Source organism: Schistocerca serialis, chromosome 3 (genome assembly GCF_023864345.2).
Source record: "Schistocerca serialis cubense isolate TAMUIC-IGC-003099 chromosome 3, iqSchSeri2.2, whole genome shotgun sequence".
NCBI classification, from domain to species: Eukaryota; Metazoa; Arthropoda; class Insecta; order Orthoptera; family Acrididae; genus Schistocerca; species Schistocerca serialis.
Genome location: NC_064640.1, coordinates 904632078 through 904646632, shown reverse-complemented (window position 1 = coordinate 904646632; position 14555 = coordinate 904632078). Strand labels below are relative to the sequence as shown.

The 14555-nt window shown below is 39.9% G+C and overlaps 1 protein-coding gene across 1 annotated transcript in view; it reads right to left on the bottom strand.

The window, feature by feature from the left end:
* LOC126471313 (paired amphipathic helix protein Sin3b-like) overlaps positions 1-14555 on the bottom strand; it is a 299139-nt gene that overhangs the window by 207454 nt on the left and 77130 nt on the right. The window contains exon 4 of the mRNA XM_050099434.1: positions 1957-2147. Within this exon, the coding sequence (XP_049955391.1) occupies positions 1957-2147 (191 nt within the window). The remainder of the gene's footprint in view (positions 1-1956; positions 2148-14555) is intronic.

The following is a 14555-nucleotide window of genomic DNA, read 5'->3' as shown; positions in this document are numbered from 1 at the left end:
TATTGTGCAGCAGTTACGGCACCTTCTATGACCACCAGCAGCATATGTCGGCCCCACATAATGCCACCCCAAAACAGCAGAGAACCTCCACCTTGCTGCACTTGCTGGACAGTGTGTCTAAGGCGTTCAGTCTGACCGGGTTGCGTCCAAATACGTATCTGACAATTGTCTGGTTGAAGGCATATGCAACACTTATCGGTGAAGAGAACATGATGCCAATTCTGAGCAGTTCATTTGGCATGTTGTTGGGCCCATCTGTACCGAGCTGCATGGCGTCGTGGTTGCAAAGACGGACCTCGCCATGGACATCACAAGTGAAGTTGCGCATCATGCAGCCTATTCTGCATAGTTTTAGTTTTTAACACGACGGCCTGTGGCTGCACAAAAAGCATTATTCAACATGGTGGCTTTGCTGTCAGTATTCCTTCAAGCCATAATCCAAAGGTAGCAGTCACCCACTGTAGTAGTAGCCCTTGGGTGGCCTGAGCGAGGCATGTCATTGACAGTTCCTGGCTCTCTGTACCTCCTCCATGTCCGAACAACATCACTTTGGTGCACTCCGAGACGCCTGGGCACTTCCCTTGTTGAGAGCCCTTCCTGGCACAAAGTAACAATGTGGATGCAATCGAACTGCAGTACTGACCGTCTAGGCATGGTTGAACTACAGACAACACGAGCCATCTACCTCCTTCCTGATGGAATGACAAACTGATCGGCTGTCGGACCCCCTCCATCTAATAGGCACTGGTCGTGCATGATTGTTTACATCTTTGGGCAGGTTTAGTGACATCTTTGAACAGTCAAAGGGAATGTGTCTGTGGTACAATATCCACAATCAAAATCTATGTTCAGGAGTACTGAGAACCGCGTGATGCAAAACACAATAAAAATTCGGACAGACATCGGCTGTGTTGTATTTACGGCTTATCAACTTATGATTACGATACTACTATGGAATCTGAATCATTTGAATTTTGCAATCTTGTCCCTTCACACGTTAAAACTATGAGAATTACCATCATTGAAGCTACTATCCTCAAAGATCCAGCAGCTGGAGAGGTATTCCCAACTGATTTACCCATTCATTTTAAGTTACATCATTTTCGAATCAAGGTTTTGTTTACAATAACAATAAAAAGGCTCAAGGTCAGAGAGAGATGGGAAGAAGATATGAATGGAGTGGGGGAGGAAATTTCAAGAGAGAGGGGTGAGGAGGAGACGGAGAGAAGTTGAGAGGGAGGAAGGAGATCGACAGCGAGATAAGGGGGGAGGGGGGAGGAGGCAGAGGAGGAGGGCAAAGAGAGATGTGACAGGGAAGGGGGAGGGGGAATGGGAAGGGGAGGGGGAAGGGGAGGGGGAAAGGGAGGGGGATGGGGAGGGGGAGGGGGAGAGGGAGGGGGAGAGGAAGAGGGAGGTGGGCAAAGAGAGAGGGGGAAGAGGGGTAGGGGAGGAGGTGGGCAAAGAGGGGTGGGAGAGGGGAGGGGGAGGAGGAGGAGGGGGAGGAGGAGGAGGAGGGGGAGGAGGAGGGGGAGGGGGAGGAGGCGGAAGAGGAAGAAGAGGAGGAGGGGGAGGAGGAGGAGGAGGAGTAGGAAGTGGGCCAAGAGAGGGGGGATGAAGGAGATTAGGATGTATATACAATTCCCATGCATAATAAGCAATTGTGGAGTACTGCTGGGTTCACTAGTAGTTATATAAAACACACATGTAGACCAAGAAATTGTCTATTAGTCTCCTCATAGAAAATATCAAATAAAATTTTTCGTCAAATAATCAACAAACATTATCACTTTTTGCTGTACTATCTACAGAAACACATCAGTAATTTATTGATATTTCTGGTACAGTAATCTAAACCAAACCTCACATAAACAAATAAGAAATAAAGTTATTAGTATCACATGTATTCATAGTTGATATGTAACTAATGAAAAGGAATGTTCAAAATAGAAACTTTACCTCTGTGATTTGAATTCCTTCATAATGTCAAGAAAGTCATTGTAAACTTGTGGCTGATTACCAAACTTGAATTTGACTTGATCTAAGTACGATAATGCATCTTCAACTTTTAGTCGCTGAAACTGATGTGCTGTAGAGGTCACTGTGCTTGACACAACAGGTGATGCAGATGTGCTAAGGCAGCCATGTACCTAAATTCAAAATCTTTGTTGTAGAAACGAATCACAAAGCGTGAATTCACATTCTACTCAACTAGTTTCACATAAAGAACATTCGTCTGAAAAATTATATTACAAGCACAGAGAAATATGATGATTATAATCAGCTGCAACTTCTGCACTAACAAAAGTAACATTTTTAATGTTCTGCACAACAACTTGTATTACAATAAACTGATTATTATAATAGTATCACTGATCCAAAGAGAAGGGTGAAAATGCAGGTAAAAAAATCACCTCCATAGCATTCTTAGTTTGCCGCTGACTTGGCAAAATGCTATAATAACACAGGTATCAAAGAACTGTTTTGAAAACAATACAAATGGTTTAAAGACAATCAGAAATTATTTTGAACATTAATGAAGTATCAATTAAAAACAAAATTTATTGTTTTGTCGTTGTATCTCAATGATGGCATGAACACAACCAAAGGTGACACTCCTCCTTCAATGTGGATTACAGAGTAAAGACAATTGTGATCTTTACATGTTTGTCTATGGAATAGCCTAACAGTCTGAGTTCATGGGTGCTTTTATCTCAACAACATTAGATAAACAACTTTAGAAGTATAACTTCAGTTTTGACACAGAAATAATCAAAGTAGAGTAATCTGCAGAGCACAAATGATGGCTGCACATGCTACTAACTTCATTCCAAAATACCCGTTCAGCTCTTCTTACTGAACTGGTGGACAGTAATAAGGAAGAAACATTCAGTTCCTTAGCATGTGCCAGACATTGTAAAAACCTTATCTCTGAAATCTGTTAGAACACTGTTAAATGTTCCAGTGACAATACGTTATCTTGGGTTACTTTGTTACACTAATAGATTTGCTATCAAATATTCATCCAATGACAAAGGCCTATCATTTGTTTTCAGCTTATGTAAGTTAGGTCTTTTGTAGGGAGTTATACTGATTCTTTGTTTTGAAATCTGTGCAGTCTTTTCCAAATCTTCAATGTAATTCTGTCTTGTGTGTTATACCTGTATCATTCAAAATGATTTAGAGAAGCTCTGTGTTGTTGCCATTGTTAATGGCTGGTGGTGCCACAAGAGGGCAACACTCTGCAAACAGCATCACTTGAAAAACAGATATTTTGAGTAGTTTTGTTGCCTTTAGACAACAATGGTGGTTGGTTAGTGAAAGATTTAGTTTGAATGGGTAGGTTTCTTTGCATCAAAAGAACACAAAAATGTGATACTATCAGAGTCTTTCACAGTACTGACATGAAGGAAATAGGCACCAGTTTCCTGCAACACTAAAGAAACTCCACTTGTTGACTTCCTTTCTTAAGGTGTGACAGCAACATTACTGGGCATCCGGAAGTGCAGGAAGGGAAACTGGGGCATGATAGCACTGCTTTTCAACACCACTCATTAATGCAGACACTTTTAACAGATCAACTCAGTAACCAAGTATTTTTAGCAGCCTTGTGTAACCTGCTAAGACTTTTTTTTGAGTAAAGACAACAGGTATGTAATATCTTGCACAACACTATGCACGGGTGGTACTGTATTGCACAAAAAGTTGTTTCCAGGAAGCCATCTGGAACCTCTGCAGCTTATACATGATACTGGACGATGAGGGTGTGATGATTTTTTTTTTTTTTTTTTAGTACTAGAGGATGTATGGGTATGGTACAGGAAATCTGTTTGCAGACCAGGATGGAAAAGGGGGCGGGTAATGCCTGTTTTTGAATCCCTGAAGCCCATATTACACAAGACACCTACTGTGTACAACTCTGCAGCAGTGCTCAAGTGTACTTGTTTGGAACTGTACACTGGTTCACATTTCCTGATTACACGATACATACAGGATACTTGTGGCGCGAATCCACACATGCACACTAGAAGGGAATAATGTATGAACTTAAAGGGGAATGTCTACTTGTACAACCATGAGGTTCCTATTTACTATGTAAATGTTGTTCTCTTTTGTAGCTATCACAGAATTACAGTTCTGAGTTAAGAACTCAATTGTCTGTTTTATTTTATTACACTTGTTTGCACAACCACATATTTATCTAAAGTTACAGTTACACAGCATTTTGCAAACGGTTGGAGCTATTACCCTGGCAGTGTCTGTAACTCCAAGTTTTAGTGCAGAACAACTATGATGATGATGACAAAGATGAATAGCCGGATGCCGACATGTTCGATCCTGGCTGGGAAGTAGGGGCGGAGGCTGGGACATTTATTCCCTGTTAATGAAGGAACTAAGGCAGGATTTTCAGAACTTCACCAGTATGGACCTGTTTTGTTTCAACAAATTGCTGTCACCAATACAGGAAGGAATTCACTCAAGTGAGAAAGTAACGTGGGAAGCAATTTCACTTAGTTTAGAGTAAAAATCAAATCACTTTTTAATACATTTTTGTGATTGGACTCTTTCACCAATTATGCCTGTTTCTGCTTCCTGACTTGCTGAAATAAAGCAAAATATGCACCCAAATTAAATGGGAATTTCTGTCGATTAAGGCACTATGTTGTTGTTGTTGTTGTGGTCTTCAGTCCTGAGACTGGTTTGATGCAGCTCTCCATGCTACTCTATCCTGTGCAAGCTTTTTCATCTCCCAGTACCTACTGCAATCTACATCCTTCTGAATCTGCTTAGTGTATTCATCTCTTGGTCTCCCTCTACGATTTTTACCCTCCACGCTGCCCTCCAATACTAAATTGGTGATCCCTTGATGCCTCAGAACATGTCCTACCAACCGATCCCTTCTTCTGGTCAAGTTGTGCCACAAACTTCTCTTCTCCCCAATCCTATTCAATACTTCCTCATTAGTTATGTGATCTACCCATATAATCTTCAGCATTCTTCTGTAGCACCACATTTCGAAAGCTTCTATTCTCTTCTTGTCCAAACTATTTATCGTCCATGTTTCACTTCCATACATGGCTACACTCCATACGATTACTTTCAGAAATGACTTCCTTACACTTAAATCTATACTGGATGTTAACAAATTTCTCTTCTTCAGAAACGCTTTCCTTGCCATTGCCAGCCTACATTTTATATCCTCTCTACTTCGACCATCGTCAGTTATTTTGCTCCCCAAATAGCAAAACTCCTTTACTACTTTAAGTGCCTCATTTCCTAATCTAATTCCCTCAGCATCACCCGACTTAATTAGACTACATTCCATTATCCTTGTTTTGCTTTTGTTGATGTTCATCTTATATCCTCCTTTCAAGACACTGTCCATTCCAATCAACTGCTCTTCCAAGTCCTTTGCTGTCTCTGACAGAATTACAATGTCATCGGCGAACCTCAAAGTTTTTATTTCTTCTCCATGAATTTTAATACCTACTCCGAATTTTTCTTTTGTTTCCTTTACTGCTTGCTCAATATACAGATTGAACAACATCGGGGAGAGACTACAACCCTGTCTTACTCCCTTCCCAACCACTGCTTCCCTTTCATGTCCCTCGACTCTTATAACTGCCATCTGCTTTCTGTACAAATTGTAAATACCCTTTCGCTCCCTGTATTTTACCCCTGCCACCTTTAGAATTTGAAAGAGAGTATTCCAGTCAACATTGTCAAAAGCTTTCTCTAACTCTACAAATGCTAGAAACGTAGGTTTGCCTTTCCTTAATCTTTCTTCTAAGATAAGTCGTAAGGTCAGTATTGCCTCACGTGTTCCAGTGTTTCTACGGAATCCAAACTGATCTTCCCCGAGGTTGGCTTCTACTAGTTTTTCCATTCGTCTGTAAAGAATTCGTGTTAGTATTTTGCAGCTGTGACTTATTAAGCTGATAGTTCGGTAATTTTCACATCTGTCAACACCTGCTTTCTTTGGGATTGGAATTATTATATTCTTCTTGAAGTCTGAGGGTATTTCGCCTGTTTCATACATCTTGCTCACCAGATGGTAGAGTTTTGTCAGGACTGGCTCTCCCACGGCCGTCAGTAGTTCCAATGGAATATTGTCTACTCCGGGGGCCTTGTTTCGACTCAGGTCTTTCAGTGCTCTGTCAAACTCTTCACGCAGTGTCATATCTCCCATTTCATCTTCATCTACATCCTCTTCCATTTCCATAATATTGTCCTCAAGTACATCGCCCTTGTATAGACCCTCTATATACTCCTTCCACCTTTCTGCTTTCCCTTCTTTGCTTAGAACTGGGTTTCCATTTGAGCTCTTGATATTCATACAAGTCGTTCTCTTATCTCCAAAGGTCTCTTTAATTTTCCTGTAGGCGGTATCTATCATACCCCTAGTGAGATAGGCCTCTACATCCTTACATTTGTCCTCTAGCCATCCCTGCTTAGCCATTTTGCACTTCCTGTCGATCTCATTTTTGAGACGTTTGTATTCCTTTTTGCCTGTTTCACTTACTGCATTTTTATATTTTCTCCTTTCATCAATTAAATTCAATATTTCTTCTGTTACCCAAGGATTTCTACTAGCCCTCGTCTTTTTACCTACTTGATCCTCTGCTGCCTTCACTACTTCATCCCTCAAAGCTACCCATTCTTCTTCTACTGTATTTATTTCCCCCATTCCTGTCAATTGCTCCCTTATGCTCTCCCTGAATCTCTGTACAACCTCTGGTTCTTTTAGTTTATCCAGGTCCCATCTCCTTAAATTCCCACATTTTTGCAGTTTCTTCAGTTTTAATCTACAGGTCATAACCAATAGATTGTGGTCAGAGTCCACATCTGCCCCTGGAAATGTCTTACAATTTAAAACCTGGTTCCTAAATCTCTGTCTTACCATTATATAATCTATCTGATACCTTTTAGTGTCTCCAGGGTTCTTCCATGTATACAACCTTCTTTCATGATTCTTAAACCAAGTGTTAGTTATGATTATGTTGTGCTCTGTGCAAAATTCGACCAGGCGGCTTCCTCTTTCATTTCTGTCCCCCAATCCATATTCACCTACTATGTTTCCTTCTCTCCCTTTTCCTACACTCGAATTCCAGTCACCCATGACTATTAAATTTTCGTCTCCCTTCACAATCTGAATACTTTCTTTTATTTCATCATACGTTTCTTCAATTTCTTCGTCATCTGCAGAGCTAGTTGGCATATAAACTTGTACTACTGTAGTAGGCGTGGGCTTCGTATCTATCTTGGCCACAATAATGCGTTCACTATGCTGTTTGTAGTAGCTTACCCGCATTCCTATTTTCCTATTCATTATTAAACCTACTCCTGCATTACCCCTATTTGATTTTGTGTTTATAACCCTGTAGTCACCTGACCAGAAGTCTTGTTCCTCCTGCCACCGAACTTCACTAATTCGCACTATATCTAACTTCAACCTATCCATTTCCCTTTTTAAATTTTCTAACCTACCTGCCCGATTAAGGGATCTGACATTCCACGCTCCGATCCGTAGAACGCCAGTTTTCTTTCTCCTGATAACGACATCCTCTTGAGTAGTCCCCGCCCGGAGATCCGAATGGGGGACTATTTTACCTCCGGAATATTTTACCCAAGAGGACGCCATCATCATTTAATCATACAGTAAAGCTGCATGCCCTCGGGAAAAATTACGGCTGTAGTTTCCCCTTGCTTTCAGCCGTTCGCAGTACCAGCACAGCAAGGCCGTTTTGGTTATTGTTAGAAGGCCAGATCAGTCAATCATCCAGACTGTTGCCCTTGCAACTACTGAAAAGGCTGCTGCCCCTCTTCAGGAACCACACGTTTGTCTGGCCTCTCAACAGATACCCCTCCGTTGTGGTTGCACCTACGGTACGGCTATCTGTATCGCTGAGGCACGCAAGCCTCCCCACCAACAGCAAGGTCCATGGTTCATGGGGGGGAAGGCACTATGTATACAAACTAAAAACCACACACATTTAGTTGTGTGCATATTTACTGATAAATAAATGACTGCAGTCATTAAGATCATACTAAAACCTTTCCTTGCCACACGCCTTGATTAGGAAGTTCACTGCTTGTCCGGTCAAAGAATGCTTTAAAAGTAACAGCCTGTATGCAAGAAAGTCTATGGGCAAAAAATAATGCTTTTGTTTAATTACTGCAATTATGAAAATTTACTCACTGAAAAATGCGCAAAATTTCTAAAATGAAAACCTGAAGTTAGCTGATGGCCACAAATGTCAATAACAACAAGAAACCATGAAGAATAAGTAACAGAAAGCATTTTTTTGAGTAACCCCCTCCCCCCTTTTCTGTGCAGGATTGCTCATCACTGCTGATGTGCCATCCATGAAGGATGGACTATACACGAGACACTTTTTAGTGTGGAAGGGATGGCAGCTATAAAAATGAAGGTTTTGATATGGACAGAGTTTTTATGGAGCCATCAGAATGGTGGAGGTCACCATCTAGGAAGGTGGAATGCTGCACTGATGTGAGCCAGGTGAGGTAGACGGGAGAAGGAGTGGAGGAATGACTATAGAGAGTGTCTCAGCCCTGGGCCCACATCATGATGATATCATCAATGAACATGGACTGCACAAGGGGTTTGTGACTTTGGGTGCCTAGGAAAGTTTTCTCTAGATAGCCCATAAACAGGTTGGTATAGGGTAATGCCACATGGGTGCCTGTGTCGGTGCCACAGATTTGTTTGTATGTCTTCCCCTTAAAGGAAAAGTGGTTATGTGTAAGAATGCAGTTTGTCAGGTGTGTAAGGAATAATATGGTGGGTTTACAGTTGGCAGGATGTTGGAAGAGGAAGTGTTCAATAGTGGCTAGGCCATTTGCATGGGGGATATGAGTGTATAGGGAATTGGCATCATCAGTGATGAGTGGAGAGCCAGGTGGTAATGGGATGGTGAAAGGTGAAAAATGGAGAAGGAAGTGGTGTGTGTGTTTGATATGGCAAGTTAGGCTGCATGCAATTGGGTGGAGGTGTCGATCAACAAGAGCTAAGGTTCTTTCCTCAGGAGCACAGCAATTTGCTACAACTGCGCACCGAGGACAATCAGGTTTAGGGATTTTGGGAAGCATATAGAAGGTGACTTTGCAGAGGGTAGCTGGCGTGAGGAGAGACACAGATTTTTGGGAGAGCTTCCAAGATGGATCTAAGGATTTGAGTACAGATTAATGGTTATGCTGGACTACTGAGACAGGGCTTATAGATAGTTGTCAGATATGTTCTGTCAGCTAATTGTTGCAGTACATAACAACAGTGGTACAGCCTTGGTCTGCTGGGGTGGTGATTACATTGGAATCTGTCTAATGACTGTGGGTGACTGTTCTTTCCTCCATCACAATGTTCATGTTATTTGGAAAGGACATACAAATAAGAGGCTCAGTTGGAGGTAGGAATACCAGTAGTTGGTTAGGTGGGAGGGAGGAGGGGAGGGTCATTGTTGGACAGAGGCATGAACTGAGAGATGCAAGGTTTAATTTTGGATTTCAGTTGGCTGAGTGGAGGTGCTGATGGTTTAAAAAATGTTTACATTATAGGGATGGGGAGAAGGAGACTATGTTTCTGATGCGCCCAGCAGATTGAAGTTGGGTGTGGAGCTGGAGGTCTGGCCTTTGGATGTGACCAACATTTCGGTAAGACTGAGATTCTGACAACAGTGTGACAGCTCAGAAATGTTCTGTCTTGTTTATGTACCTACGCTGACGTAACGCTTATATGGTAAACTTTTGCCTCAGATGAAATTCACATATTCAGGATGCTATGATCATTACACAATTATTTGCAGGCACTGCACAGTCTCCATGTCTTTGTACCAAATGCACATCACAAGATAAAGTTTCTTGTATTTTATGATTTTACATATCTTACAGACACAATATCTTCTGTCTCCTCTAGAAACCTCAACATATTATTTGAGATGAGATAATGTTCTCAGCATGGCTGTAGTACATCAGTGTTAGGTAGGGACTGATGCCATTATCATCACCCTTGCCTTTCTTCCTCCAAATCTTGTTGGCAAGTCTTACTTCTGTTCTATATAACTTCCTCAACATCCCCCACCCCCCTCTTTCCAAAACCAAAACAAAAAACACAATTTTGCTGCTTTCAGTAACTTCTTTCCCTGTTTTTGTTCTGAAGAATTGGAGAACGGACATGTGATCAGGAAAGCAAGGCCTTCCTTAGGTACTATTTTATGAATTTCTATCATTTGTATTGTGTTTTGGTCTCCTGAAGGTATGTGCTTTCAAGACAATTTTTCTTTATGTGGAATAAAAAGAAAAAGAAATAAAACATTTCAGTATTTGATTTTCTTTTAGTCAGCTGAAAAAAATTTTCAGAGTGGTGGAATTTCTATCAGGTTCTACACAGAATATGTGGCTGAGCAAAAAAACTGTGCCCAGTAGTTGGAAGGAAGTAAATATTGTACACATCTACAGAAAGAGTAGCAGAAGTGATGCACAAAACTAACATCCAATATCTTTGACATCCATATGTTACAGAATCTTAGAACATAGTCTGAGCTCAGACATAATGAAGTATTTTGAGCAGTCTGATCTCCTCAATGCCAATCAGCGTAGACTTGGTAAACACCATAATGCGAAACACAATTCCCACTTCTCTCACAAGACATCATGAATGCCATAGCACAATGTAGTCAGATGGATGGTGTATTTACTGCCTTCCAAAAAGAATTTGATTCCACACCACAGCAACACTTATTAACAAAAGTATCAAATTATATTTGTGACTAGATTGAAGATTTCTTGGTAGCAAGGAGGCAGCATGTTATCTTGAATGTAGAGTCATAAACTGCCAAATAAACAACTGCATGCAGGGTCCAGAGACATGTCCTGCAAGCCTTGCTTTTAATGTTGTATATTAATGGTGTGGTAGACAATATTTATAGAAACCTTAACCTTTACACAAATGATGCTGTTATGTACAACGAAGTACTGTCCGATAAAAGCTGCACAAGTATTCAGTCACATCTTGATAAGATTGCAAAGTGGTGCTCAGAAAAAGCAAAACAATAGTAGTCTATTACTACAATAACTCACAATGGGAATTGGTCACCTCATACAAATATCTGTGTATAACAAACTGTAGAGAAATGAAATTGAATGATCACACAGGCTTCATTGTAGGTAAAGCAGGTAGCAGGCTTTGATTCATTTGTAGGATACTGGGAAAATGCTATCCGTCTACAAAGGAGATTGCTTAAAAACCATCCATGTGACTCATTATAGAATACTCCTCAAGTGTGTGGGACTCATACGAAACAGGACTAAAATGGAATATTGAACAAATACGAGGAAGTGCAGCACAAATAGTCACAGGTTCCTTTGACCCCATGGGAGAGCATTATGGAGATGCTAAAAAACTTTAACTGGCAGACGTCTGATGGTAAGATGTCGACTATTCCACAAAAAGCCTACTTACAAAGTTTCAAGAACCAGCAGTAAGCAGCATTAAGTGAGGACTCTATGAATATACCATAAACCCCTATATATCATTCCCATATGGACCACAAATTCAAGATTAGATTTATTACAGTGGGCACAGAAGCATTTAAGCAATCATTCTATCCACATTAGAATGCAAATGGGATGGAAAGAAGCATTAATGAGTGGTACAATGGGAAATATCCTCTGCTATGCACTTAACAGTGGTCTACATAGTATACAGTTACATCTAGATCAACGATTCCCAAAGTGGTCTATATTAAACCCCAGGGGTCAATTTCAACCTGGAAGAAGTCCATGACAGTTGAAAAAAAAAGGGCAGAGGTGGGGCGGGGTGCATTAGATGTAAATGGGGACCTCGAGAGTGAGACCCATTTAGGCAGGTTGCAGCCGAAATGAGGGGATGGAACAACTTTTTTCTCTCTCCTGTTCACAACATTATTAATTCTTTTTGTAGTTCCCCTTGCCCCTCTCTGAGGAATGGAAAGAATATGTGGCACCACCCGTGATGGATGAGGAACTGCTTCATTAGTTGTCACTCTTCAAGAGATTTATTAATTTGCGACACAGCATAACAATCACTCTGCAATGGCTGCATATGCACAGTTCTATGTTACACTGCTGAAGTTGGCTGTGGCCAGACACAAAACATGAAGTCAACTGACCTCTGCTAATACAGAACTAGGGACCCCTCATTCATCTCAAGTTTTGTTTTTGTAGTTCCTTTGATTGCATAGAGATTTTCTGACCATGAACTGAGGTTGATAGGGTTAATTCTGATTCATATGTCTTATCATATTTGCCTAAATAGTTTAATTTTTGTCTACAGAAAAGTGATACTAAACATGGCCAAACCTAAAATGAAATGTAGGAAGTACATTGTCGATTATTTGAAGATGGGATTCATTATTCCACCATTGTCCAACAAACAATTATGTATGTGCCTTTTATGTAACAAAGTGTTAAGCAATGACACTATGAAACCATCCAAGCTGGAGGATCATTCGAGAGGGTGTCACCCTCATAAAACAGACAGAGATTCAAACTACTTTCAAATGCTTAAGGAAAAACTTGAAAAGCATGTTTGCTTCAAATTCAAAAAGAGATTACAATGGTTTGCGGGCATCTTCAAATATCCTGTTACTTATAGCAAAAATCCAGAAAACCACATACAATTAATTTTGCCAGCCATTTAAGAGGTTTTAAAAACCTGTTCAACACAAATGTGCTTATAATGTACCCAAAAGAATTCCTTTGAGCAACAACACAGTTCAAAGACGTATTGATGAACAGAGTTGTGGTACTGAAAGCATGTTTTGTAGTTATCTGCAAGTGACGCATTTCTCCATACAAATGGACGAGTCAACTTTACCCGGTAATGAAGCGTTATTACTGGCATATGTTCGTTTTGTCATGAGCCAAGAAATCCACGAAGAACTGCTCTTCACGAGAACTGTGACAACAGACACTAAAGGTGAATCAATATTTAATGTTCAGAAAGATTATTTCAAGGGAAAAGTGATCCCTATATTAAACATAATATCAGCAGCAACAGCAGCAGCGAATGCAGCACCTGCCATGTTTGAGTGCTACCGTGGATTTATATGCCATTTAATATAATATATGCCTGAGGTGTTTACAGTACATTGCATCATCCATCAGCAACATTTAGTTGCTAAAAAATCTGAGTGCTAGGTTTCACCAATCTCTTCAATTTTTCATTAACAGAGTGAACAAAACTTGAAGCAACACACTGAACTCTATGTTATTTGCACAGTTACATGAAGAAAATGACGAGAACTGTGATCAATTACTCCTTCATACTGAAGTACATTGGCTGTCAGATGTCTATGTTTGACAAGTTTTTTCTCAAAATTTTTGAGACAGTTTTAGAGTTATTTCATGTTAAAGATCTAAGTTCAAAAGAAAATTTAATCAAGCAGAAACCAGACACTGCTTATTTAACAGATTTGTTTGTTAAATTTAATTAATCTTGAAATTAAATGTGACACTCTAAATCTGATGAAAACATAGTCCATCATTTCAGCTTTTCTTGCCAGAATGAAACTAATAAAGGAAAACATGGGAAGGCGTAAATTTTCCCGATTTCCCAATTTATCACCAACTGACAGGATGATGAAGTTTCAAACTACTTCCAACATTTGATGTCCTTTACACAGATTGTGAAACTAGGTTTGAGGATATTTTGACTATGCACATATCACAGTGGATTATTAATCTATATAGTGGTGTTGAAGAAACTTTACACTTCTCCAGTTAAACCTATCAAAGTGAGCATCACTGTAACAGCTGCCAAACACTCATTTGAAGTTGATCAATTTGTAAAAATGAAATGTATGAAAGGCAGAGTGTCAACACAAAAAACAAAAATATTGGCATGTGATCTATGGAACAAAAACATTTGAGGACCTCTGATCAACATGAAGATTCTCATCAACATTTGTCATATATAACTTCATCTTTTTCAGATAATTTCCTCATGGTATGGTAGTTTTCCTATGTGGTAGCCTATGTATAGAAGAAAAACATCCAGAAATCAAACAGAAATTTATTCTTCCTTTCTTCACTTTTCTCCTCTCGTCCAGTTCAGATGACCACCAGACCTATTCACCAAGACCTTGGCAGCCATTGAAGAATGTGTCTGTTTTCTTTTACATATTTGACCATTTCACAAATATCAGGCTGAGTTATGAATGATTCAAGTCTTCCTTGTGTCAATTACCTTCATCAACATACCCACTCCTTTCTCCTTCAAATATCTAGAAAAACTAATTCTGCTTCTGAAACTTTGCATTTATGACCGCACATAAAAATTTATGTTTTTCAGAAGCTTATGTCAATTATAAATTTAAACTCCTCATGTGTTACAAGTTAATACCTGGAATTTTACGCCACAAAAGATGTAGATACTGTCAGGCTTTTTGGAAAAAGATCACAAACATGTTTTCAGCAGAGTCATGTATCAATGCATAAGCATAACAAAAAATCTAACTGTCAGAACATGAAGATTCCAAAACTTTTGATCTTATATAGAATTT